A 26360-nucleotide genomic window follows, 5' to 3' on the forward strand; every position below is an offset into this window, starting at 1 on the left:
TCATTTTTTGTGGATCACACCACTCTTTTCCTCATTTTTCTTTTCCTCACCTAAAACCCAAGGAATGGATGGGAAGCTTCTTTCACTATTTTTTAATAATTTTTAAAAAATATATTTCATACATATATTATACTCATTTTATAGGGAATTAAAAAACCATAAATTTTAATATATTTTTTATATTTTTTTGATAGAAATACAATTTTATAAATATTAAAAAGGATAATAAAAAATAAAAATAAAAAAACTGTCCAGTAGCATGAAGAGAGAGAGTGCGACACTTCCTTCCCCCACCTCTTTCCCGCAGGATGTTTCTCTCACCTAAGGAGTGGTGTTCAAGAGTGTCACCCCTTTCCCGCTCCCACTCCGTCCAGCCTAATGACCAAAAAAACCTATTAGATATGTATATAAAAATATAGGGTTCTGATAATGCTAGTATGATAATTTGGTTTAAATGAGTTATAAATTGTTTTAGATAAGTTAAAGGATTGACTTAGGAAAAACTTGAAATCGAAACTTCTATTTTCGCTCTATCCAAATACTAAAAAAATATTTCTTAATGATATCAAACCCGCAATACAACCTAAATAAACAATCTCAAACACCAAGTTACTTGAAAAGATGATTTTAAGAAAAGTGACCTTTAATCAAAGAGATACCATGTAACACGTATGCTTTCTTTTATAATCTTAAAACCAAAATAACAACTAAAAAAACAAATAACAGAAAACGATAAAAGATGAAAAGCAGCACCGATTTCGTGCTGTCACAAACAGTCTTACAATGTCAAGGCCATGTATAATGATCCCATTGGCCCATTATTACTTTTTTCGATGTTACACAATTGACAATCCTACCCAAAACTTTCGAGTTTGATGAATGAGGACTACAAGTACAACATCCTCTCTAACACGAAAAATATAATATAAAAATTCAAAACCTATTTCAATCATCCAAAAATAATGAAAATAGTAGCATAATATAATATATATATAATATGATATATATATCCCCACAAGAGCCAAACAAAGTTCACGGATCCTATTCTTTTGCAGCCTCAATGGCAGCTGGTGGGGCAGCTCCACCTGTGGTCGGCCTGCATATGACACGTGGTCAGTTAAAACTCTTTTTTTTTACAAATAGTTAACCCTAAAAGAAATACTTACAGTCCAACGAAGACTTTGAAAGCATCATAAAGTCCCCATTGAGCTCCGGTGAGAGTTCCAATCATGACAATACGTAGGGGAAGCCCTCGGGTGAAGAGACCCAAAACTCCAAGCTTCTTCACAGCCTGAAAAATTAAAAGTACAAATTAAGGTGACGAAATTACTGAATTACTGAATTAGTATTATTATAAGGGAAAAAAGATTGGTTACATCTCCAACACTGGCGCCCTTGGCATTGTTAAGGAAGGAGACAAGATTGTCAGCAGGATGAGATACAATGGCACACAGAACACCAGCCACGTATCCCCCAGCAAAACTAACACCTAGCTGAAGAGATTTGCTGCATTCATTTTTGGGTCTTGGAATGGCGTATTTGTAAAACATCTCCACAATCGTTTCAAACGAAGCAAACTTCATCATTGTATCTGCAAGTTAATCATTTACAGTTGCACCTAATTAATATCTAAACTCTAAAATCCCATTTAACTTTTGTTACAAACCAGGTGTAACACCATGTATTAACATGGGTTTATTTAAAAAAAAAACAAAAGAAAATTCTAAACATTTGAAAAGTATGAATTTATAAGAAAAGTAAGAAAATATTGAAATATAAAATTTAAAGTGTTTTTTTCTTATTTTAAATTTAAACAAATAATTTAGATAAATAAATAAAGAAATTACTGAATCTTTAATTTGGTGATTTTGAAATTACAATGAGAGTTCATTAATGAAATTGTTATGCATTTATCCTCCTACCTAATAAATAAATAAAAATTTGCCACATGTTTTCTTCTCCTTCATTTGGAGACATGGCATTTTTTAGAATTTTTAAATTTTTCTATTTTCCACTTGTCATTTTATTGTATTTTTCATTTTATTAAATTAAAATTTCACATTTAATATGTAAGGTAATATATATGTCAGATATTTATTAGAAAGGGTTTATATATGTAATGTATAACATTAAAGCCTCATTAATTTTAATCATTCAAAATTTCTCATTTTTCATATAAATTCAAACTTTTCAAATTGTTAAAATTTCATATTTAATTTTTTTTAAATAAACTCATGTAACACATGGGTTTCACACCTAGTTATTGAATATAAATACTATCTACAATTTAATAAAATAAAAAAAACCATAAAATGACATGTGGAATAAAAGTTAATTTAAAATAAGGAAAAACTGCAATAAAGTCCCTATATATTGGCCTCATAATCGATTTAGTCCCTATATATTTTCTTATTCAATTAAGTCCCAAATACCGATAATCGTATTCAATTTAACCCTTTGACCCGGTCAACAGGTCATCCTAACTTTAGTTTTTTTTTTACAACTTTTTTCTCAAAAAATTGTTTCTAATATATTTTTTCTTTATAAAATCATATTTATACAAAAAAACATATTTTCAAATAAAAATCTTATATTTTCTATATAAAAACTTTTTTTAAAAGTTTTTTGTATATGAAATATCTAGTTATAAAAATATATATTTATTAAGTATATAAATATATACAAATCCGTTTTTATAAAAAAAATGTATACAAACACCTATCACCATTTTATATATATATATATATATATATATATATATATATATATATATATATATATATATATATATATATATATATATATATATATATATATATAGGTGTGTATCTATATTTTTTTATAAAATCGTGTTTGTTTATATTTTTTTTATAAAAACGTGTTTGAATAATTTTTTATATAATACGTGTTTGTATACATTTTATAAAATCGTGTTTCTATACATTTTATAAAAACATGTTTGAATAATTTTTTTATATAATACGTGTTTGTATATATTTTATAAAATCGTGTTTATATACATTTTATAAAATGTATACAAACACGTATTATATAAAAAATTATTCAAACACGTTTTTATAAAAAAAAAATAGAAACAAACATGATTTTATAAAAAAAAATATAGATAAAATAGGTGTTTATATATATTTGTTTTGTAAAATACATTTTTGTATAGATTTTTTTATAAAAACGGATTTCTATATATTTATATACTTAATAAATACCTATTTTTATAACTAAATATTTCATATACAAAAAAACTCTTTAAAGAAAGTTTTTATATAGAAAATATAAGATTTTATGTGAAAATACGTTTTTTTTTGTATAAATATGATTTTATAAAGAAATAACATATTTGAAACAATTCTTTGAGAAAAAAATTAAAGTTAGGATGAATTCATAATAAAATTCTAAAATTTGGGCAAAAAGGGTAAAGTTTGGACCAAATTTGTAACAAAGTTAAAAATCTAGGCCAAAAGTGTAAATTTTAGACCAAATTTGTAATAAATTTTGAAATCTGGGCCAAAAATGTAATTTTTGAAAGTTGGATGACCTGTTGACCGGGTCAAAGGGTTAAATTGAATACGATTACCGGTATTTGGGACTTAATTGAATAAAAAAAAATATACAAGGACTAAATCGATTATGAGGCCAATATGTAGGGACTTTATTACAGTTTTCCCTTAAAATAACCACAAAATTACATGTGGCAAAATAAATGAAAATATGACATGTGGCAAAAAGATCGTTATTTATTAGGAAGGATTGTTGTAAATGGAACAAAAGTTTATATTTTTTGTCACACACAAAATGTTGGGAATGACTCGTTTGTGCAAAACTCACATAATAAATAGCCTTGGAAAGTTTGTCCCTGTCATTGACAAGCTTTCAAAAGCTATTTAAGATCGGAGTACGAGGATGGGGAGGGCATTTACATCTTTTGCACAAACAAGCAAGTCCCTTTCCCACCTTTTTGAGTGGGACAAAAAATGTAAACTTTTGTTCCATTTATATTTGCCCTATCGTATCCAATGCCAATCAAAACGTAGTACTACAACCTTGTTCTATATATCATGCTTTATAGTTTAGGCTTAAACATTCACAAGTAAATTACGTTTTGATCCTTAAGTATAGCTGATATTTTCAAATTTAGCTTCAAAAAGTTTTCTCTTGCATTTTTGGTCCTCCTTAATTTGAGGTTTTTGTAATGTTTTTTGAGGTTTTAGCACCAAATTTACAAAAGATCAGCTACACAGCCTATACTCATGATCCAAAACTAGTATTTTAATTGGAACAGGAACAGGGACAAAAAACATTACAATAACCTCAAATAAGGGCAAAGTTGCAAGAGAAAACTTTCGGGTCTAAATATGCATAAAAAAGACATACTCAGGGACCAAAAAAGCGATTTACTCAAGTTTCAAAGTACATTGCATAGAGGTTAAAAGCATGTATCACAGATGCCTAAACTTACATGGTATCTGGCGTCCCCAAAGTGGCACCAATCCCTTGTATAACCTAAAAAAAATGTGGCAAAACTAGATGAGAGAACTTATGAAACTTAGAATAAATTATAAAAGGAGTTAAAAAAACAAGTTTAAAATATAAAATAATAACATGGGTGTACCCTAGTACGCCATCAGATCTGACAAATTTCGGGAGCCCATCACCCAAACCCCGGGCAAAACCAGGCTGTGTTTGGACACGAACTTTAACTGCCTCCATGGGACAAAGTGCCACATCAGCAATGACCTCAGCAGATGCGGAACCTGCCAGGTAGATCAAAGTTTTGTACTTGGCAGCATACTCTGGCCCTGCAATGTCAGAGTAATATTTCTTGAAGAACTCATAGAATCCAAACTTGCAGGCACCCTGAGCACTGTAGCCAAGAAGAGTTGGGACCCATCCCTTGAAGAATCCCCTCACACCTTGCTCCTTCAGCAATACCCCAAAACCAGACGAGATGCTCTTGTACTTAACAGGGTCAATCTGATTAATCAAAAAGAAATAATAGTTAGTCATAACCCTCTCAAAACATTGTAATATATGAATCACATTGGGTTATATATCATCTATGGTAAGCTAAGTTGTGAAATGGAACTTAGTTGATCTTGTCCAGATACAAGTGCCAAAGGGTACATGAAATCAACTGTTTGAGTTTGCAAAACTAGCATATGTTGCATAAAAGTATAGAGTTGACCTTATGTAGCACCAAATTAAGATAACAAATCGCATATACTAGTTGGTTTAAAAGAAAAACTAACCCTAAATATGACATTATATGCTACAAAATCACAATGAAGCACTTTCATTTTCATATACATTAGCCTAAGTAACTCTAGCTAAGGGCGACTGATTGGTCCATGGTTAAACGTCCTAACTCCTAATCATCTTTGGAGGATTTCCAATCCTCACCTACAGCATTACTTGCAGCACCTAAAAAACTACTCCATTTTACATCGAATTTCAAATGTAAGGCCATTAAGCGTGATGCATCTTAGCCAACGCATAAGAGAAAATAGAAATGAAATCAAATTATTCACCAGCCGCAAGACAAGCGAATTACATAGATCTAACTTAAAGACGCGCCAAAACCGGATCACCGATTTGGATGAAGTCAAACTACCAAAAGAAAGGGAACTGATTATGACGAAACAGATCGATAAAAAGTAAATTGTTGAATCTGAATACAAAAGACATCATATAGCAGAAAATCATAAAAATGAAGATACGTGAGTTGAGTTGCTACAAAAATCGATTAAACATTCGAAATTAAACACATATACCTGCATGTTACATTTAACGAGATCAAGAGGAGTAACGGTCATGTGAGTGAGACCACAGCTGAGGATCCCACCAACTGTACACGCAGCGTAGAATCGAGGCGAGTACATCTCGATCTTGCCAAAAGGCTCGCTGGGAGAAGCTATCATGAAGTTTTGCTGCTCCTTTGGAGGTGAAGGAGAAGGAAACAGGCTTGGGTTTGAATGATTGATGGATTTGCCCATGAGTAGGCTGGTGGTTGAAGACGAAGAATATAGGAAATTGGGGATGAGAGATTGTCGAGAGTTGTCGGAAAACGCCATGAGCAAGTTGCAGAGAGAGATCGGAGGAGTTGAAATCGATCGAGAGGGAGAATTGACCTCCGATTTCCTCTGTAAATCAAAATGCCAACACAAGGGAAAGTAAGGAAGTCGGGGGGGCTATTATATATTCCGCTTCTCTAGGGGTGGGCGGCCTAACTTTATGGGATGACCAATACAGTGAACCGGAACCGGCTTAAGCCCTAGGCAGCATCCAACAGTCGACTGCAACATGTCAATTATGCCCTTTCATTCCACTTTTTTAATGCTATTCCATGTTCCTTGCAACTAGATTATATTATTACCCGATGCCAATTTTACATTAAAAAGTGGTTTTTATATTTATTTAGAAAATTAGCCCAGATATATTGGTCATTTCTGGTTTATTGTTCGGGTGAGCATGGTTGCTTATCGTTTAGAGTTACCTGAGCAGTCCAGTCATATTCATAATACTTTTCACGTCTCTCAACGGCGGAAGTGTTTGTCGATGATTTCGCAGTAGTGTCATTGAATGACATTCAGGTAGACGAGCGTCTGAACTACATAGAGAGGCTGGTTGTGATTCTCGATAGGAAGGCAAAGACTCTGAGAAACGTTGGTGATTTTATATCACTAATATTATTTAAGTGTAATGGGGTTAATTTGTTGATCAATGTCACTTTGACAATTATCGAACAAATTAGTATGGTGCGGAGTGCACATTTGTTTGCTTTTGTCATTGTTGAAAGTATACTGCTATTTAGAGGTGAAGCCCCTGAACTGACGGGGGTCCGGGGGCAGCGCCCCTGGGAGCGGGGTCCAAGGGGCGGCAGCCCCTGGTGGGGTCCAAGGGGCAGAGCCCCTGGTTGGTAGTTTATGATCTGTATTTTGTTAAAAACACCCGGTTTTGTGATCCTTTTATAGACCCGATTTTATGGTAGTTTATGACAGGTAATATAACCGTTTTTGGACAGGAAGTTATTTATATATAACTACCATATGGTAGTTTTAAGACAGAAAGTTAGTTTTCTGTTATATATGATCAATTTCGGATTCTCTTTTGGGTACAGATTCATAACATCTTCTTCATTCTATATTCTCGAAAAATAGTGAGTTTCATCCGATTAGAGATTTTGAGTGTACCCTCGAAATGCTTTAATCTGAAAGTATTTCACAACTCTCACTGATCCAAGTATATCTATACCCCGAATTTCTAACAACAAACAAGGAAGTGGGTTTAGTAAAGGTGCAGTGGCAGCACCGAAATGGCTCCGAGTGGACGTAGGAGCCTAAAGAGGAGATGAGAGAGCATTACCCTATGTTGTTTGTCGTGCTGGACTTCGAGGATGAAGTCTGATTCAAGTGGGAGAGAATTGTAACACTCGTGTTCCAGGTATTTTTTTTTCATAAAGGCTTAAATTATAATTTTTATTTACAAAATTGGTCCCTACGTAGGGCGTACTTGATGAGTACGTCGGCTGTAGGTCATTTAATGTGGATCGTGGATTCCTTCGAGTACGCAGGGCGTACATGATAGGTACGTAGGGCGTACTCATGCAGACCCTAAACCCTGATTTTTAGGGTTTGGATCATATTTAAACACCTTAATACCCTCAAGGCCTCTTCATAACCAACCTCCACTCTCCCTTTTTCCAGTCATTCGAAATCCCTAGCTATCTTGTGAGGTTCTTGAGCTTTTAGAGTGACTCTTTGTGTGTTTTGGTGCATATTAAAGAAGGAGTCCATTGGAGAGGTGTTGGGAAGTTTGGAGCTTGTGGATCCAGACTTGGTTGTTCATATAACATCTTTTGGAGGTATAAAACTCTAAACTTTATGGCTCCTTAGTTTAGATCTAGATTTGGGTTATATTTTGGTCCCATGACTTTGGATCTTGTTAGTATGAGCTACTCCAGAATCCTTGAGCATCATTTCTAGCCATTTCTGAGATTAGTAACTCATAAAAATCGGATCTTGAAAGGTTATAGTCCACCCATACATGAATTATTGGTCCTTTTAGTAACGTTATGAACCAAGGGTTTGGTTTTGGGCTCTATTAAGCCATACAAAAGCTTAAAGTTGTCGACTTTATCAGTTAAGACCTTATCAAGTTTAAGATCTATGAGTTGGACGTATGGTCTTTAAGCATTAAGAGTTTAATGATGAGTTTTGGGCAATAGAGGAGTACGTCGGGCGTACCATCTTGGTACACAAGGCATAACGGGTTCAGCCTGAGTCCCCCTTCTGTTGAAGACCAGTACGCATGATGTAATAGGGATGTACGCATGGCGTACTTCCAGAAGTCCTTTTGAGCTGTTTTTAGGCATTGGTTCATTATGGGTTTTGGACCATGATTAGTTGGGTCAATTATGGGAAGGGTAAAATGGTCTTTTACCCTTGGTAAGATAGAGCATGATTTGGACCATTGATTATGGGTTATTACCCGGATTATTATTTAGGGTTGATTTTGGATATGTTCGGTGTGAGGAGCAGTGGTGGAAACAACTCGAGTGTGTGATTTGTTATCATCAGATTGAGGTGAGTCTCCTCGTTGTACTTGTGGGTCAAATGCACCAATTCCGGCCCACTGGATTATGTTGTAGGATAATAGTTGTCTTCATGACACTTACTGATATGCATGCATGTGTTTGATGTCTTTGTGACTCTTGCTAGTATGACTGTATGCTTAGCTATAAGGGTTGAAATAGACCCGTACTGGTTACAAGATACCGAAGGAGTCAGAAAGGACTCAAAGAGTCGGAAGGGACTCAGGGGTGAAATCGACCTGTTACAACTTTAGGTTGATATGTATGTTTGATATGTATGTATGATGTGTATGTATGGTATGTGGTATTTTGGGAAGCTCACTAAGCTTCATGTTTATGGTTTATGTTTAAATTTTTTCATGTACTTCCGGTTCAAATAGGAAGGGTCCGACATGATAGCATTGCATCCACAATGTTTAGTATTTATGATTTTGGGATTGTACTTTGATAACTATTTTCCAAAATGTTATACCTTTGATGGTTTTGGTAGATTTAGAAACAAAAATTTTTATCTAGTATTCTTGGGATGTTACAAGATCGTTTTTATGTTTGCAAGATTAGATCGTAAGATCGGGATTGGGATCCTAAGATCCCACAAAACATTATATAAAACGGTAACTCATCATATATAAAACTTTTCCGTATATCATGGTTAAATAACTCAAAAAAAGAAAAGTAATTGGTCGTGTAATGGTTAATGACATAGATAAATAGCTAAAAAGAGTATTAATACTAATTATTTATCATACAAAAATAACAACTCACAACCTTCATGTTATTTTCTTTAACTATAAGGAGGAAATCAATAACAATTCCAAATTTTGAAACTCAAATAAAAAAGTAATTTCTCAATCTCTCAAGAAAAAAGGTTTGAACAGTAAAAGAAAAGAAACTGGAAAAGACTCACATTTATTGTCGAGCTTAAACTATTGAAGGAATAAATTAATAACAAGTCAAAGCTAAATCTCATATTCTATCATTTATAAGGGTAAAATGTAAAAAGGAAAAAAAAAAAAAGAATTATATGGTTGTTGGTTATTATCGATTCAGAAAATAGTATAAGAGTGGGGCAATTCTCGATTACACATTGGGTAAGGAGACCAAGTCAACTAGTAAATAGGTAAAGATAATAAAAGTCGAATCAAAATTTGGCAATTTTCATGGAATGGTGGGATTCGATCAGATCCCACTCCCGATCCTATGAGATCCTGTCTACGATATTACATATAAAACGATCATATTGTGATCCGACAAGGTTTTTATAGGTAGGATCGAAGGAACTTATGATCTTATGATCAATGTTAGGAAACCAGACAATACTTTTCAAGACTCAAAACAAATATGATGCCATTTTCCAAGTTCTGATGACCCTTGTTAGGAAGTAATGCACATAACACACATAACCAAAAGAACACAAATACATAGTATTTACGTGGTTCAGTCAAGGTGACCTGCATCCACAGGTAGGAACAGAATATTTTGTATTCACAAAGTTCTCAAAAAGAGGCTACAATATAATTTAACAGAGACCCACCCTACTTACTAAGGATACAAAAGACACACCAAATGACATAGCACACATCCCTATTTATAGTGAAGGGATCATACCTAAAACGTTAATGAGCCAAGACCATTAGCCCATAGGCCCATGAATGGTGTCAACCAATCACAATCCGACATGTATTAGTTTGCAGAACATTTGTAACACCCTTAATCAGAAAGACCAAGAAAGGAAAGGAAAACCCTAAGTTAAAGGGCCAACTCGTCGAGTCCAAGGAGGAACTCGGCGAGTCCGAGCGGGATCCGGGTCGAGGAGTAAGTGGACGACTCGGCGAGTCGGAGAATGGAGTCGACGAGTCCGGTCTGAAGAGGGAAACCCTAAATCCGGGACTTTGTGCACTATTTAAGCACCACATTCTCTTCCTTAGGGTTCCTTTACAGCACCCCTCATCCAGAACATCGAACCCTAGCCACCATATCCGTTTTTGAGCAAAGATCTAGCCTTGGTGTGGTGATTTGAAGCTTGGAAGAGAAGGAAGTTCATAGTTGTGCAAGAGGAAGCCTTGGATCCAGAGTTGGTGTGACTTTTCAGAGCATTTGAAGGTAAGAAGTCATTATCTTCACTCCTTTGCTCATAGTTCCCTTTTTGTCATGAGATTTGGGGCTTTTATGCCATGTCCTAGAGCCAAATGGAGTTAGAAGCCCAGATCTGAAGTTGCTACTTCAGATCTAAGTGTATTCTGGCCTGGAGAGTCATAAAGTATCAGTCTTGGGGGTTTAGGTGAAGCATGGTTGTCTTAAACCCGAGTATGGAGTGTTTTGGGCCTAGATCTCCTTAGCTACACGTAAAGTTTGCAACTTTACGTGAGGAGTAGGTCTTGGACTCGGTGAGTCAGGTCGCAAAACCCCGAACCCTTCGAGTTAAGACTAGAATCAGTGAGTCGAGAGGAGACTCAGTGAGTTGGACAGGACAGGACTCGGAAATCAGTGGACTCGGCGAGTCGAGTCGCGAATGGAAGGACTCTGAGCATATGAACTCGGCGAGTCAGTAGGCAGACTCGGCGAGTAGGGTTGACCTGGAAGGTTGACTTTGACCAGGACCTTGACTTTGACCAGAGTTGACTTGGTTGACTTTCGGAGGACAGTTAGACTAAGTGTTATATTAATATTGATAGCTCGGGGAGCTAGTGGAGCCGCGGTTCAAAAAATTTGTCGGGCAGCAGCAGAGGGGTTTCAGCAAGTTCAACAAGTGCAGGTGAGTTTCCCCATGTGTGAATGGGTCTACGGCTACAACACCGGCCCATGTAGTTATTGATGGGTTTTATGCATAAGAACAATCCTACGTGCTCATACAAACCCTAATGCTTGGATCTAGGTTTCTCTATTGTACATGCTTTGAATCCAAGACTAATAAACTTAGATCTAACATATTATAAACTGAATTAGGGTTTATAGAATTACCTTTGATTGTTATATAGCAATAACAATCAATTCCTTGCTTGGATTGGCCTTAGAAATCTTAGTGCCTCAAGTGCTGCACCTCTAATGGAGTCACAAACACCATATACAACTTGGATGAAGAGGAGTAGAAAGGAGGCTGCCAAAAAATGACTAGAAACCCTAGAGAATCAGTTGTCCACGTTTTGGGAGCCTAAGGGGTCCTTTATATACTTGTGTGGGCTGCTAGGGTTTCAGTCAAAACCCTAATGGACAACTTAAACTCTAAGCAGCCCATGGAACCTTCTGGATAAGGCCATGGATGAAAATATGATGGGCTTCCATCATAATTTCGTTCACCCCTTATTCCTTTAGCATTCCTTAGCCCAATAACTCAATTATCCAATAATTGCAGTCCAGTCCCCTAAATTTAATTAATCTCTTTTAGCCACAAAATTAATTCATAATTAATTATTGACTAATATTAATTAAACAATATGATTTCTCCTTTAATATATTATTCTCACAATATATTAATAAATCATATTTAAACCTCTCTCTCCTTAATTCATCCTACATATTGCTATGGTGAAGGCAACCCAAAAGGACCATGCTCATAATCGGGTCAAGTACATACCAAAATAGTTATGGACTTAGACACTAATCCAACAGTCTCCCACTTGGATAAGTCTAATAACTATTTTCCGTATGGCTTCAGAACCTGATCAGCAATCGTAGCTTTCAAAAGCCGCTGTCAACTCTGATCTTATCAGATAGCGTGTCCTCTAGATAAGGGATTATATATTCCTCCATTCTCAAGATATCGTATAGACAAAAGACATGAATTTCAATCATTCTCTCTATACTGTTTCCCGACTTCCGATTTATGACGACTGATAACAGACTACAATTTGAACACATCAACTTAGTCCCGGCTTGGCCAAGTGCTTAGGTGTCATCACTAAATCATCGAGAGGCCCAATGATATCGCTTTCATCCCACTTTGGGTAAAAAGAATGGATAAACTTTGACTCAAATGTTCGCTTGCATTTACTGATCGAATCACACACAACAATAAGTTTTATAACACCAAGTTACTGGTGCGTTTACTTATTATCAATGTGTAACCGACCAACAAATAACAACTCACACGTCTCGGTTTCAAGAATATACAATGTTATCGTCTCACTAATCACTCGTGATAAAACCATGAAGTGATCCAAGTGAGCGTGGGTTTAATCCAATACTCTAATCTTATCAAAGCACTCACGAACTCTGCAGCAAACTTGTGCCATGTCTAAACACTTCAGACAATCTACAGACAAATTCATGATAGTCTTTATTCATACCTACTCCCAACGTATGACCGACTGTGGATGTTTGAATAACCTAGTTATTCTGGAAGTCAAAACATGCAAATTGAAACATAACAATAATACTTAATCCTATATGGCCCCAAACTTGTGAGAGTAAATAAAACACTTATATTTAACCACCATATTGATTACTCATTATTATCGTTTACTGTTTCAGAAAATCAACTTATTACTTAAATTACAACAATAGTTGTCCCATGCATAAAGCATGCACACTATGTTTCCTATGGTCCTTACTTTGTGAAATAGATCAATTGAAAAACCTTTTCAATGATGCTCATTTCACAATTTCCAATCCTAATCATTAGTGTAAGAACACAAGGTTCTTTGCTACTATTAGAATATGCTAGATTCTAACACTACAAGAAAAAAGGCCTTTTACGACGCGCAAAATACGACGCTCATTGATCTATGTTACGCAAAGGAGAGTGACATTAGAAAAATGTCATCTCTTCAAAAAAATTTAAGGATAGAAGACACGCATTATTGCGCGCCCTTAAATTAGTGTCTAAAAAAAACACGGAGGGCACCTATAATAAAATGCGCGTCGTCTAAGGATGTCGCTTTATATTTTTTAATGGAACGCGCGTTCTGGGGGAAAGGGGGAAATGAAATTCTGAAAAAATTAAAAACCCCGCCATGCTCTCCTCTACCTTCTTTCAATCGTTCTTATCTCTCTCTCTCTCTCTCTCTCAATCAAATACCAAATCAGCGCTCTGATCATCTCTCCCTTTCTCCGAATCTATCCCTATCTTCTTCTCTAATCCAATTCCCGAAATGGAGTTCAAATCCAACAATATTTCTGAAGACAACAACAACAATCAAGGATGGCAGAAGGTTACTTACGCTAAGAAGAACAGGAAGAATCAGCCTAAGCAGCAGGTGCCTCAACCGAAGGCGCTTCCAAACGGATCCGTTGTCGCTGGTAATGATAATGTCTTCACTGCTATTGAGAAGAAATCGGAGGAGCGTAGGAAGGTTATAGAAGCACAGAGATTGTCGATTTATGATCCTGCTCCTCCTCCGGTTAAATCGTCAAGGAAGAAGAACTACTCCTGCGTAAATCTTTCTCCCTCTTTTTTCTCACTGCTTTAAATACCTTCCTCCATCACCGACGACGCCATATCCGATCATATACAGTCCATCGAGAGAAAATCTAGCAGAAAGCTACTCATCCCCGGAGATTTAGCATGGCGGCATCGTCGGCGAGGGTAGATCTGGACGGAAATACGATAAATCCGTTCACAATATGCATGATTGGTGTCGGTGGATTCATTGGCTCACACTTGTGTGAGAAATTTTTGACGGAGACGCCGCACACTGTCTTGGCGGTGGACGTTTACAATGACAAAATCAAACACCTTCTCGAGGGGCCGGATTCCCTTCCTTGGGCTGGTCGCATCCAGTTCCACCGCCTCAACATTAAGAATGATTCGCGCCTCGAAGGTCTTATCAAGTGCTCCGATCTGGTAAAACCTTCAATTGCATTTCTAGATTTGTTTAATTTATTTTTTGTTTTCAATCCTTGATTTTATTTTGTGTTATTAATCCTCTTGGATCTGCATTTTCATCTTCTTCAATGTAAGAGTGAGGAATTTAGGATGTGAATTTCGTTAAGCTGTTACTTGAATACCTCTAGAATCTGGTCAAAGATATTGTGCGTGTTCCATGCTTGAAGCGTAAAGTACTGAAAGAATCCATTAGAACATGTTGATGGCTGCTAGTACTTTGCGTAAAGTACATTCTTTTTCTCATCTCTCATTAAATGATTGAATTCACCAATCACCATGGAATTCTCCTCTCATGACTTTGGCTTTCTTTGCAGCTGAGGGTGCTGAAAATGGCCTTGAATTCACCATTGTTAGACCTTTCAACTGGATGGGCCCTAGGATGGATTTCATTCCAGGGATTGATGGTCCCAGTGAAGGTGTTCCCAGGGTTCTTGCTTGCTTTAGCAATGTATGTTTCACCATATCACTGAATTTTATCTATTTAATTACTCAATTTAATCGTTATCTGGACTTAAAAAATGGATTCTTTTGTTTCACAGAATCTTCTCAGACGTGAGCCTTTGAAGCTAGTTGATGGTGGTGAATCTCAAAGGACCTTTGTCTATATCAAGGATGCCATTGAAGCTGTTCTTTTGATGATTGTATGTTACTTATTAGTTATTACAACACTCTTAATTTCAATCAAAGATGAATCTCATTCTTGACTATTTTCTTCACAGGAGAATCCTGCTAGAGCTAATGGTCATATCTTCAATGTTGGAAACCCCAATAATGAAGTTACAGTGAGGCAGCTAGCTGAAATGATGACCAAGGTTAGTGAAAAGGGTATTTTGGGAAAGTAAAAGTTTGGTCCTGTCCTAAGTCCTAACATTCCATTTTATTGCATACGCAGGGTGTGTGGGCCTCATTGATGTATGCATTTTTCCCTTCAAATAATCAAAGCCTTTTTTTCTTTTAGTATTAATATGGAACATAAGCTTTTTGTTTCACGTTCTTTCTGAAGCTAAGAAAATAATTGATTCATGTATGGCTGCAAAGGTAAGTTTTGTAACATCTTGTATTCAAGAAATAACAATGTACTTTCCACAAAAAAATTATAAATTATATTCTTTGAAAAAATTGCTAGATTGGTAGGTTTAAAAGTAGAATGTCCTAATAAGAATTAATTTTAAATGTAGAATGAAAATGACAAGTTAATATTTGTCATTGAACTGTAGGTAGACTCGTTTGCTTACCTACCTCCTAACTCAAAGCATCACTTTGAGAGTTATGAATCTTCTACACTTGTTGTATTTGAAAAAAGGTATGTTATTCCTTCTCTTTATTTCATCCTGCATCTGTGTGTGTTATCAATTAACCACAAGGGCTAAAAAGTAATTTAACTTTTGTGTAGGTATGCTTACCTAGAAGATCATATTCCCGAGCCAATTGTTGGCTCCACCAATTAGCAGCCACTTCTTGATACCCCTGGAGACGTATATACTTTTTTAACAATCAACCTAGTAGAATAAGAGTCCACTTTTTTACTATTAATTTTTTTACCAATTTGATGGCCCTAGATGTAAGTAGTCTCTCTCTTTCTCTATCTCCTTTTTTTTAAATAAATTTGGTTCTCATTGTTGGCTTCCGAATAGCTTTTATTAATCCTTGTAATTATATTTTTATCTTTTTTCTATCAGATGTGCATCCTCAGTTCAGTCCTTGATAAGTGCCTAAGGCTGCTTGGTTTTGAGTCGGCAGCACCTTGCGATACCTCTTGCAAACTCAGGTATGTAGCTTTATTATTCCGAATAGCTCTTGTTTTCTAGTATTAGAAGATCATATGTCTTGATTTCATGCATAACAATAGAGAGATATTGTAGCATCTTTAATAGAGCTATGTAGCATTATAATCCTTCAAATGTGATGGAAACATATGAGGTGCAACGAATAAGCAAAGAAAACTCTTAATCCCAATGATGTCAATAATCTTCCAGAAACTAAAAATCTTCATTGTTTGTACGATGCATGATATATTTGCATCCCATGCTATATTATTTAGATGCTTTAACTTTCATTAATTGGTTTGAATGTTGGTGTTTAGTAATTAAACTCAATTTATTCCTCTTTTTATTAACAAATTTTATTTATTCATGATCTTCAGCTATCTTCTGCTTGTGGGCGGCTTGTAATTTCAAGTGATGGAGTCTGGGATACTCTTTCCACTGAATCAGCTCTGGAATGCAGTCGCGGATTGGCTCCGGAATCAGCAGCAGCACAAATTGTCAAAGTACGGAAACAAAAAAATGTCAAATTTGTAATAAAATATTATGCAATGGATTCTATTTTTGTATGACATTAAATTTTATGAAATGGATCATATTTTTTGTATATGATATTTTATTTTCTATTATGATGCATTAAATGCAAATTTAATTTGAAAATTAGTAAATCTATAAAAAAATATTTTTTTAAACATTTAAAATTACGATACGCAAAAATGTGTGTCATCTTCATTTATGACATGGCCTTTCTTGACAGGGGCTTTCTTGATACGCATTGCGTGTCATTAACACGCGCGTCGTAAGGTTACGACACGCGAATGCGTGTCGTCTTCCTTTATGACAGGGCCTTCCTTGATACGCATTGCGTGTCGTAACCGCGCGTCGTAAATGCGCGTCGTCTATAGACGACGCGCAAAAGCGCGTCGTCTCTCTTTATGACAGGGCCTTCCTTGACACGCATTTGCGCGTCGTCTGAGCGTTTTACGACGCGCAATGAGCGTCGTAAAAGGCCTTTTTTCTTGTAGTGTAACATCTTATGCAACGATTCTTTCATAAAGTCATAGCACAAAAGTCACCAAGACTTGGCTAATGAAATTACAAAGTACTTTCTTAGAAATTGTTACAAGACAATTCCATAGACGTGAAGTCTCACATTCAAAGTACATTCCTTTGAACATCCTTCTTGCATAAAGTTTTTCTAATCTAGACACAGAATCTCAATATTCAACTCCCAATATGGAAACATTTCCACATTTGCCATATGACAACTCATTATGAATAGAATCTTATCTATTCATAATAATGTCGATATGGTCCATCCAATACCATACTTCCAACTACTCACATGCGACCAATCCTCAGCGAACTTTGGATCGTCCTTTGATAGTTGTTTAATTATTTTAGTCAAAACCAATTCTAGTCCTTTTTCCCTCTTAATGCGCTAGACATTTGGAAAACTTTAGAATGGTAAAATATTATAACATTTGCAATCAATCCTATACCCGAAGCGTATGGGACACGATGCATAATGTCTTACATAAAGATGTGATACTTTACCAATCTTTTGCCATAATATTTTATGTGTCATGTTCTCACAATTCGAACTATGAAGAGGGATGTCGTAATCATAATCGAATTTTAAGAACACACAATGTATCCTTTGACTGAAAATATTAAAATTTCTCAATCTAAGCTTTAGATTTTGAAACGAAGTATAATATTCTCTCCCTTAATTATATTAAAACAACTTTTCAACCCATGCAACTTTGCAAATTGAATCTTTGATTTTCTATAATTAATATTGCTAACTTGCAATACTTGCCATAATAATCATACAAGCATAACACTTATGCTCCCACTATCATGATGATTATTATCATATAAGCACAACACTTATGCTCCCACTATCTTTGACATGTATTCAGAAAACAAATGAACTTTCAGAAAACAATGCCTATTGAATTTCTGAAATTCATATTTCTAATACAAGATGCTTCGATAAGCCTTTATCTATGCTTCTTAACCTTATACACCTTTGTCTTAGATAGCTCATATGTGTGTTTAAACAATTCAGAACTTATGTTACTAAGTTCCAAATGTTCAAACTAATTGCCAAATCTCATAATTTGATCTATGGAAAGGGATGTCGTAACCATAATCGAATTTTGAGAATATAATTTTCACAATCGCTATCTTCTTAAAATCTCTTTTAGTGAAAGCATTTCCTCATAGTCATTTTCATGAAGGAGGGAATCTTATGACACTTAGATTTTATGGTGTATGAGTTCCTATCCATGTGAATTTGCCAAAACCAAGGTTTGCGACAAATCCAAACTCATATGGACTGAACTTTCTTAATCTTGATTTCTTGCCTTATGGTAGCACGAGTGCCCACCATGTCTTCCAAGTAGTTTAGTAACTTGTCCTTACATATCAATGTACTTTCCATTGACTAAGCTCTAGTATGCATTCAAATGAGAACTCATAGAACTCACATACACAATTAACTCAATTGGAATGGCACAAAAACAAAATAATGTCAGCACGATAGGTTGCAAACCTCAAGTCGTGTGCTAGTGATGATCGATAAGGTATATTCTTGATTTGTTCTTGAAACCTTTCAAGACCATTAAGACTCCCACTGACTCCTTGACATATAAGATTCTCTTGTCAAGAAACATTTCTTGACAAAGCAAATATTCAAGAGTTAGTGTAGTTCTTAGCAAGACAAAACACTTCACAAATTGGTCCTAGTTGGTCTTTGTCTTATCCAAGACATCACAACTTACCAATTTCTAATGTGCAAGAATAAGAAAACTTTCCCAAATTCCACATTTGATGAGTGCTATAAACCTACTTAAGACTTGTCACTCAATGTCACAATCTTGGAGTATGACTCTAAGACTTGATATTGGAACGAAGTATGATTGACTCTTTGATTTAACCATTTCTACAATTCTCGATTCCTCTTCTTAGACATGCAAATGCACTAAGACTCACTTAGAGGATCAATTTAGATATGGTTCTTAATCATTAAGACTTCATCATAAAACACAATAAAAGGTACTCTCCCTTCTTCTTAGAATAGAGAAACTTTTATCTTTCTGCCTTCTTGATTCTTCTTATTCGTTCTGCTATTGATTGAAACTATTTCTGTCAACTCAGAGTTATACTCAATCTTATAAGTATAACCATATTTACTAAACTTTAGTAAATCATGACGAATATCTTTGTCACTCTTGTGGTAGACTTGATCAACGCACAACCTAGTGTACTTGATCTTCCTAGTCCTTCAATTTGACACTTTGTCAAAGAATTAGTCTAAGTTTCCCAAATGTGAAAGTTTTTCATTCATCATACAATACACATTGCATGATTCCAAGTTTCTGTCCAATTGAAACTTGGGCGATGAGAAACTCTCCCTATTTGGTAAACTTTTGATATTTCCACAAATAACATAATTAAGAATCAAATCCATTATTGCTAATAATAGAAACATTCAAACATCAATTTTTCATACATGCCATTGCAAGGTTTCTGTCCTATCCTACCCGTTCGGCTAACGACCCTCCACTAGTCAAGAGTGCGGTGGGTAAGAGTGGATACCCATTCAATCGCCATTTTATAGGCAATTTCCTTAAACACCCCTTATAGACCAGCTTCGTGAATGAGGCCTACTAACGGTAAGACTGACTGTTTACTCATACATATATAATATTAGACTTTTAATGTTATATATAGTATAGGGTGTATTTTACACTTTTAAAATCCTAGGTGGTTTAACTTAGTAAATTTTACTTTTAATTTAATTAAATGTAAACCAAAACTTTATGGATTTATTAAATCACTTTTAATTATACACTTTAATCAATTAATAAAACCATAAGGGTGTGATTTGAACTTTTCAAATTACTAGAGTTTTAGAATTTAACATTTCAAAATTAAACTTATAATCAACTTTTAAATTCCATAACTTGAGGGCAAGTTTTGAAACATTTCAAAACATTAGGGATCAAATAACAAATAATTCAAATTAAACAATTAATTTCATAATTATCTACATTTGACCTAATCTTATTTTAGTCATTAGATAATTACCAAATAATTTGAAATAATCCATATTTATCATATAAACAACCAATATTTAAAAGATTTGAAATTATCTATTGTTTTGGCAAGGATAATCACTAATTTAAGATAAAATTCGGATTTTAACTTCATAAAACAAATTAAGCATCAAGTCCAAGTCAAAACAGCAGCCAAAACCCGAAAATCCCTCTGCCTGACGAACTGACTCGCCGAGTCAGACCTAGACTCGCCGAGTAGGGGTCAACTCGCCGAGTCCAGGTACTGACTCGCCGAGTTGAGTCGGGCAGGGGCCAAAAACTCAATTTTCATCAAATAAAGCAGTTAAGCATCACATACAACTGAAACCAATCAAGGCTCTGATACCACTGATGGGTTTTATGCATAAGAACAATCCTATGTGCTCATACAAACCCTAATGCTTGGATCTAGGTTTCTCTATTGTACATGCTTTGAATCCAAGACTAATAAACTTAGATCTAACATATTATAAATTGAATTAGGATTTATAGAATTACCTTTGATTGTTATATAGCAATAACAATCAATTCCTTGCTTGGATTGGCCTTAGAAAGCTTAGTGCCTCAAGTGCTGCACCTCTAATGGAGTCACAAACACCATATACAACTTGGATGAAGAGGAGTAGAAAGGAGGCTGCCAAAAAACGACTAGAAACCCTAGAGAATCAGTTTTCCACGTGGGGTCCTTTATATACTTGTGTGGGCTGCTAGGGTTTCAGTCAAAACCCTAATGGACAACTTAAACTCTAAGCAGCCCATGGAACCTTCTGGATAAGACCATGGACGAAAATATGATGGGCTTCCATCATAATTTCGTTCACCCCTTATTCCTTTAGCATTCCTTAGCCCAATAACTCAATTATCCAATAATTGCAGTCCAGTCCCCTAAATTTAATTAATCTCTTTTAGCCACAAAATTAATTCATAATTAATTATTGACTAATATTAATTAAACAATATGATTTCTCCTTTAATATATTATTCTCACAATATATTATTAATAAATCATATTTAAACCTCTCTCTCCTTAATTCATTCTACATATTGCTATGGTGAAGGCAACCCAAAAGGACCATGCTCATAATCGGGTCAAGTACATACCAAAATAGTTATGGACTTAGACACTAATCCAACAGTTATGAGTAGGAAGACCCGGGGGTTAGCCCTAGGCACAATATGCTAGTGTGATATTCAGGACGAGGTCCAGCGTAGCGGGCGGGTGCCTAAGGAATGGTTTGCATGATAGTTATACGTGTTGTCTGTGTGATACATGTATGTGCCTGGTAGGCAGGTGAGCATGGACGGGGTTCCATGACTCATCAGTTACAGGACATGGGCGAGGCCCAAGATAGGCGAGGCCTTTAGAACAGGATTCGCTGGTATATGTTTAGCGTATGTGTTGCGTTATGTTTATGTGTTAGAATATGTTGGCGGGCGAGGCCCAGTGATAGGCGAGGCCTAAGTGAAACATATCTGTATCCGAGCGGGGCTCGAAGCCAGGCGAGGCCTGGAGCGGCGGGGGTGTTGTAGCGGGCGAGGCCCGAGGTAGGGGGTGAGGCCCAGACTAGCGGGCGTGGCCCAGTATGTGCAATATGTGGTTATGCATGGTATATGGTAGGTTGGGGAACTCACTAAGCTTCGTGCTTACGATTTTCAATTTTGGTTTCAGGTACTTCCGGTAGCGGAGGGAAGAGTTTGGGGTGATCGCATGGCATACACCATAGAGTAGACAGCCTGGGAATGTTTTACTCTGATAATGAACCTATGTTTTGGAAAGTAATACTCTAATTATGTTTTGGATGGATGATTATGCTTTAAGTAATGTTTTATTAAAAGAAATTTTTAGTCTTAAATTTTGGGACGTTACAAGTTGGTATCAGAGCCTTGGTTTGAGGGATTCGGACGTACTCTCGGGTGTGTCTGAACTCAAACTAAGGAATTGGTATATAAGTTTTCATAAATGAAAAGACAGTTTTGTAAAAAGAGTTTGAGTAAGAAACAGTTTTTGAAAAGAAAAAAGAATTCAGAAAGAAAAGAATTTTGAAAAGAGAAAAGGGGTGTGGTGCATGCAATCAGCCGAGCTCAAGTAAGTACCCCAAAATACCCATACAAGTTATGTTATGATTATCAACTAATAGAACAGCATGCTAGATTAGGACTAAGGATCTATGGAGGATGCTTTATGTGCCTGTTATATGTGCTTTTGAGCTGCATGATAGTGCTGGTTAGACAGTAGTAGGATAGCCTGTTTAGGTTATGCCTGAGTTTATGAGTTTGTGTTGCATGCTAGTTTAGATTCTTGATATGATATTATGTTTGCTTGAGTATGTTATGGTTAGATTTTCCCTTATCTGAATGTTGCTTGCTTTGTGCATTGTGGGATTCCGAGTGATGGGAGTTAGCCATTAGGTGGATACGTCACATCACATGTGATCAGGGTTGAATAATCTCAGAGTGTTGGATTTGGCCCTATTGCGCAGCTCTTGTTCGAGTCCAACCGTTGTAGGGACGAGTCTTTTACTCGAAGGATTATCTGAGACTCGTCACATGTGATGGTATTCAGGTGATGGCTAATTGGCATCACAAGGAGGCCTTCAGCAGCTGAGGACAGGTTTGAGTTGAGTCAGAGGTTTCCATAGGGTAAGCCTAGGATGAGTTAGTCCTGGAAGCAGTAGTAGTAGAAAAGGGACCTGGTGGAGTCGAAGCAGTTCTTGAGGAAAGTACAGATAGATGTGGAAGGTAGTATGGGCCCGTACTACTAAAAGCAGAGGATCCGTACTCGATTCAGGAAAGGCCGAGACAAGACCGGGAACCTGGTAGTGCGTGTGTTTGGTCTCGCAGCGGTGATAAGTATTCTGATAAGTGGATGTATTATATTTTCAACATGGTGACGTTGCGAGAGAGACCAGTGGGTGGATCAGGCGCCGGAGAGGGATCTGGCTCGGGTTCAGGAGCCGAGCAGCTCGAGAAGCGAATGAGGGAGTTGATATCAGCTGAAGTTACGTGCAGTATTCTAGATCAGACTCCTGTGATCTTTGGCACGGTCAAGGAGGGTATACTGGAGATTTTGGATGAGAGGTTGGGAGCCTTCCGTACTGAGATGATGGCTTTGATGGGAGCACGTACTTTGACATTTCGAGAGTTCAGGGCTTGCGGGGCACCAGATTATCATGGGGCTAGGGACCCCATCGCTAGCTGCAGATGGTTGGCTGATGTTTCCAATGCATTCCGTACGAGTCGGTGTCCCGAGGGGGACAAGGTCAGACTCGCTTCCTGTCTTCTGAAGGACAGAGCGAGGGATTGGTGGGAAGAGATTGATCATGCTTTGGGTAATGATGTCGCGTTGGACGTGATGACATGGAGTGATTTTTCAGCCAGGTTCAAGGCTGAGTTTTCACCGATTATTGAGGTGCAACAGTTAGCACGGGAGTTCCAGGATTTGACGCAGACTACTGAGACTGTGGCGGAGATCACCGCCAAGTTCAGGGAGAGGGCCCTTCTTGTTCTGCAGTATGTCACGGATGAGGAGATGAAGAAGGCCCGATATCACGAGATGTTGAGGGATGACATTAGGCAGTTTGTGAGCAGGTCCAGCTGCAAAACATTGGAGGATATGATCGCGCGAGCCAGAGAAAGGGGAATTGATTTGGAACAGATCTAGAAAAGGAAGCCGGACGAGATTTAGACAGTCACGGGTTTGGGCAAAAGGCCCAAGGGATCGGATTCAAGATCGAGGGATTATCAGGACCGCAGCCGGTGCGAGAAGTGTGGCAGGGCGCACGGGGGTGCGTGTAGGAGTGGTAGCGGTGGTGAGTTTGGCTGCTTCAAGTGCGGTCGGACGGGGTCATTTTAGTTGGGATTGTACTGCGACCACCACTAAGGGATCCGAACTGATTCGTTTTCACTGCAATCAGCGGGGCCACAAGAAGTCCCAATGCCCCAGTTTACTTCCGGCAGGACGGGTGATGGCACCTGCCCCTGCAACTTTGAGGATCACAGACGGCCGTCAGGGTTGTGCAGAGGCGCTTGCGGTAGGAGGCAGGGCTTTTCAGATGACTACCTTGGAGGCGCGAGCAGCATCGGACGTTGCAGGTATGTGACTTCCGTTTTCAGTTCTTTATTTGTGCATGATTATATTGTTATGGTTTTGCATCATTATTGGTATGAGTATTTTAATTTTGTGTGGCTTGCTTGTGATCAAGTTATATTCCATTTGCATACCTTGGATATTTGAATGGGAGTTAATGAATGTGCTCTATTGGAGAAGGTTACTTAGGATGCAGTAACTGTAGCATGCCTAGGAGGGACTTGGTATGTCTCGCTAGTTCGGAACTGTATAGTTTTAGAAATGGACTGGTTAGATCCCTAGCTATGGTAAGCTTGGGGTTCCTCAGTAGATTGATTATGGAATGGGAGCAAGGATTGGGATTTCTTTTCGAGCATTGAGCAACAAAGTGTAAGCAGGATCGAAGTGGGGGAGAATCCTTCTAGTGTACAAGGGTAAGAGCACGCAGATCCAGAATAAGTACGCGATCTCTGAGAAGGAAAAGAAGTAGTACATCATTTGATGGATTGAGGAGTTTAAGGTTGGGAGTTTGAGAAACTCCCCATCAGTTAGTACGTATAATGGTGATGGTTAGTACGTGGTTGGGAATTCAGGTTGGAGGATCACCTGTAGGACTCGAGTGAGTCGGAATGAAGATCTTGAGGATAGATAGCATGGGATGCTTTCGTGTTAGTAGTCAGTGGCAGAGGCAACATGTAAAGCATGGTAGAGCGGCGGGAGAGCCGCAACTTCCTCTAGCAGTCAGAGATGGAAGGTGTTGTAAGACTACGGGTAAGCCGTAGCATTCCATAGTAGCTTCGTTTGCGGAGTTGGGGCGAGGCCCTTATCTCTTAGTGATCAGATAGGTATCAGGGATGGGTAGTGGATGAGAATAGTAGGGAGCTTGCCTGTATAGCCCTAGAGAGGTGAGACATTGGGAGAGGCCGCTCCAGGATGTAGTTGGGTGAGACTCGTAGGCGAGGCCCGTATGAGAGTAGCAGTATAGGTGAGACCTGAGAGCAGGGTTGCTCAGTAGTATGGTTGGGTGAGACCCGTGGGCGAGGACCGTGCGAGAGTGGTTAGACAAGTGAGATTAGAAAGATAGAGGCGGATGAGACCCGTGGGCGAGGCCCGTGAGTTTTAGTAGCACAGGTGGGACCTGGTAAGGACCTTAGTGTCAAGATATGGGATCAAGGATCCCAGGATGGTAGTGCCTGAATTGCAAAATCGATTGAGCGGTTATAGGTAGTTGAAGTTTCTTCGAAAGTCGCCGAGAGCGACTAGGAGTTGTGTTGGGGCTAGCGACCGGTGGGAGCCGGTAATCCAGATACTGATAGATTGGTAGGGACCAGGGTGGTCTCGATTCATCCAGAAGGCAGATAAGGAATGACACAAATTTTTAGTCAGTAGCAGTGCTGGTAAGCAGTCTATGGTGGAATCCAGTTAGCTGATTGAGGGGTGCTCGACACCAAATTATGGTAGAGAAAAGCGTCCAGTGGATACTGGCGGTAATGACCCGTACTAGAAGTAGCGGGAGTGATGGAGCTGGTGAGGGATAGAACCTTCACAGTGATAGAGGAAGTAGTGGGTTGGAACGTTGCCGGAAATCGCACAAGGAAAGAGAGGGGTGAATCCCCAGGGTGTTTAACATGAGTACTTGGGGAGTACCAGAGGGTTTTTCAGTTGAGTAAGTTGTGTTTCTAGGATGACCAGGGTTAGGGTGAAGCCGAGGATACTATTCAAAAAGATTAAGGGTTGTCAGGATGACTGGGCAAAAGGCTAGCGAAGGTAGGAAGCTGGTGTGGGATTAATAAGTAGAGTACAGAAAGCAGATTGCGGGGCAATTGGTTGTAGAGAAACTTCGAGGACGAAGTTTAGTTTAAGCGGGGGAGAGTTGTAACACCCTTAATCAGAAAGACCAAGAAAGGAAAGGAAAACCCTAAGTTAAAGGGCCAACTCGGCGAGTCCGAGCGGGATCCTGGTCGAAGAGTAAGTGACCGACTCGACGAGTCGGAGA

At 37.5% G+C, this 26360-nt stretch overlaps 2 protein-coding genes across 2 annotated transcripts; one reads left to right on the forward strand and one right to left on the reverse strand.

The window, feature by feature from the left end:
* Positions 1–720: 720 nt before the first annotated feature.
* On the reverse strand, positions 721–6218 carry LOC111915787 (mitochondrial phosphate carrier protein 3, mitochondrial). The gene is made up of 6 exons (XM_023911432.3): positions 5787–6218; positions 4628–4989; positions 4475–4518; positions 1377–1591; positions 1167–1291; positions 721–1096 (listed from the first exon to the last, which is right to left on the reverse strand). Exons 1-6 carry the CDS (start codon positions 6084–6086, stop codon positions 1042–1044), a joined length of 1101 nt encoding a protein of 366 aa, XP_023767200.1. The 5' UTR covers positions 6087–6218; the 3' UTR covers positions 721–1041.
* An 8488-nt stretch (positions 6219–14706) lies between these two features.
* LOC128133072 (UDP-D-apiose/UDP-D-xylose synthase 2-like) lies at positions 14707–15291 on the forward strand. The gene is made up of 3 exons (XM_052770083.1): positions 14707–14877; positions 14969–15070; positions 15149–15291. The coding sequence occupies exons 1-3, from the start codon at positions 14722–14724 to the stop codon at positions 15269–15271; spliced, it is 381 nt and encodes a 126-aa protein (XP_052626043.1). The 5' UTR covers positions 14707–14721; the 3' UTR covers positions 15272–15291.
* The last annotated feature ends 11069 nt before the right edge of the window (positions 15292–26360 follow it).

This window comes from Lactuca sativa, chromosome 3 (genome assembly GCF_002870075.4).
Source record: "Lactuca sativa cultivar Salinas chromosome 3, Lsat_Salinas_v11, whole genome shotgun sequence".
Taxonomy (NCBI): Eukaryota; Viridiplantae; Streptophyta; class Magnoliopsida; order Asterales; family Asteraceae; genus Lactuca; species Lactuca sativa.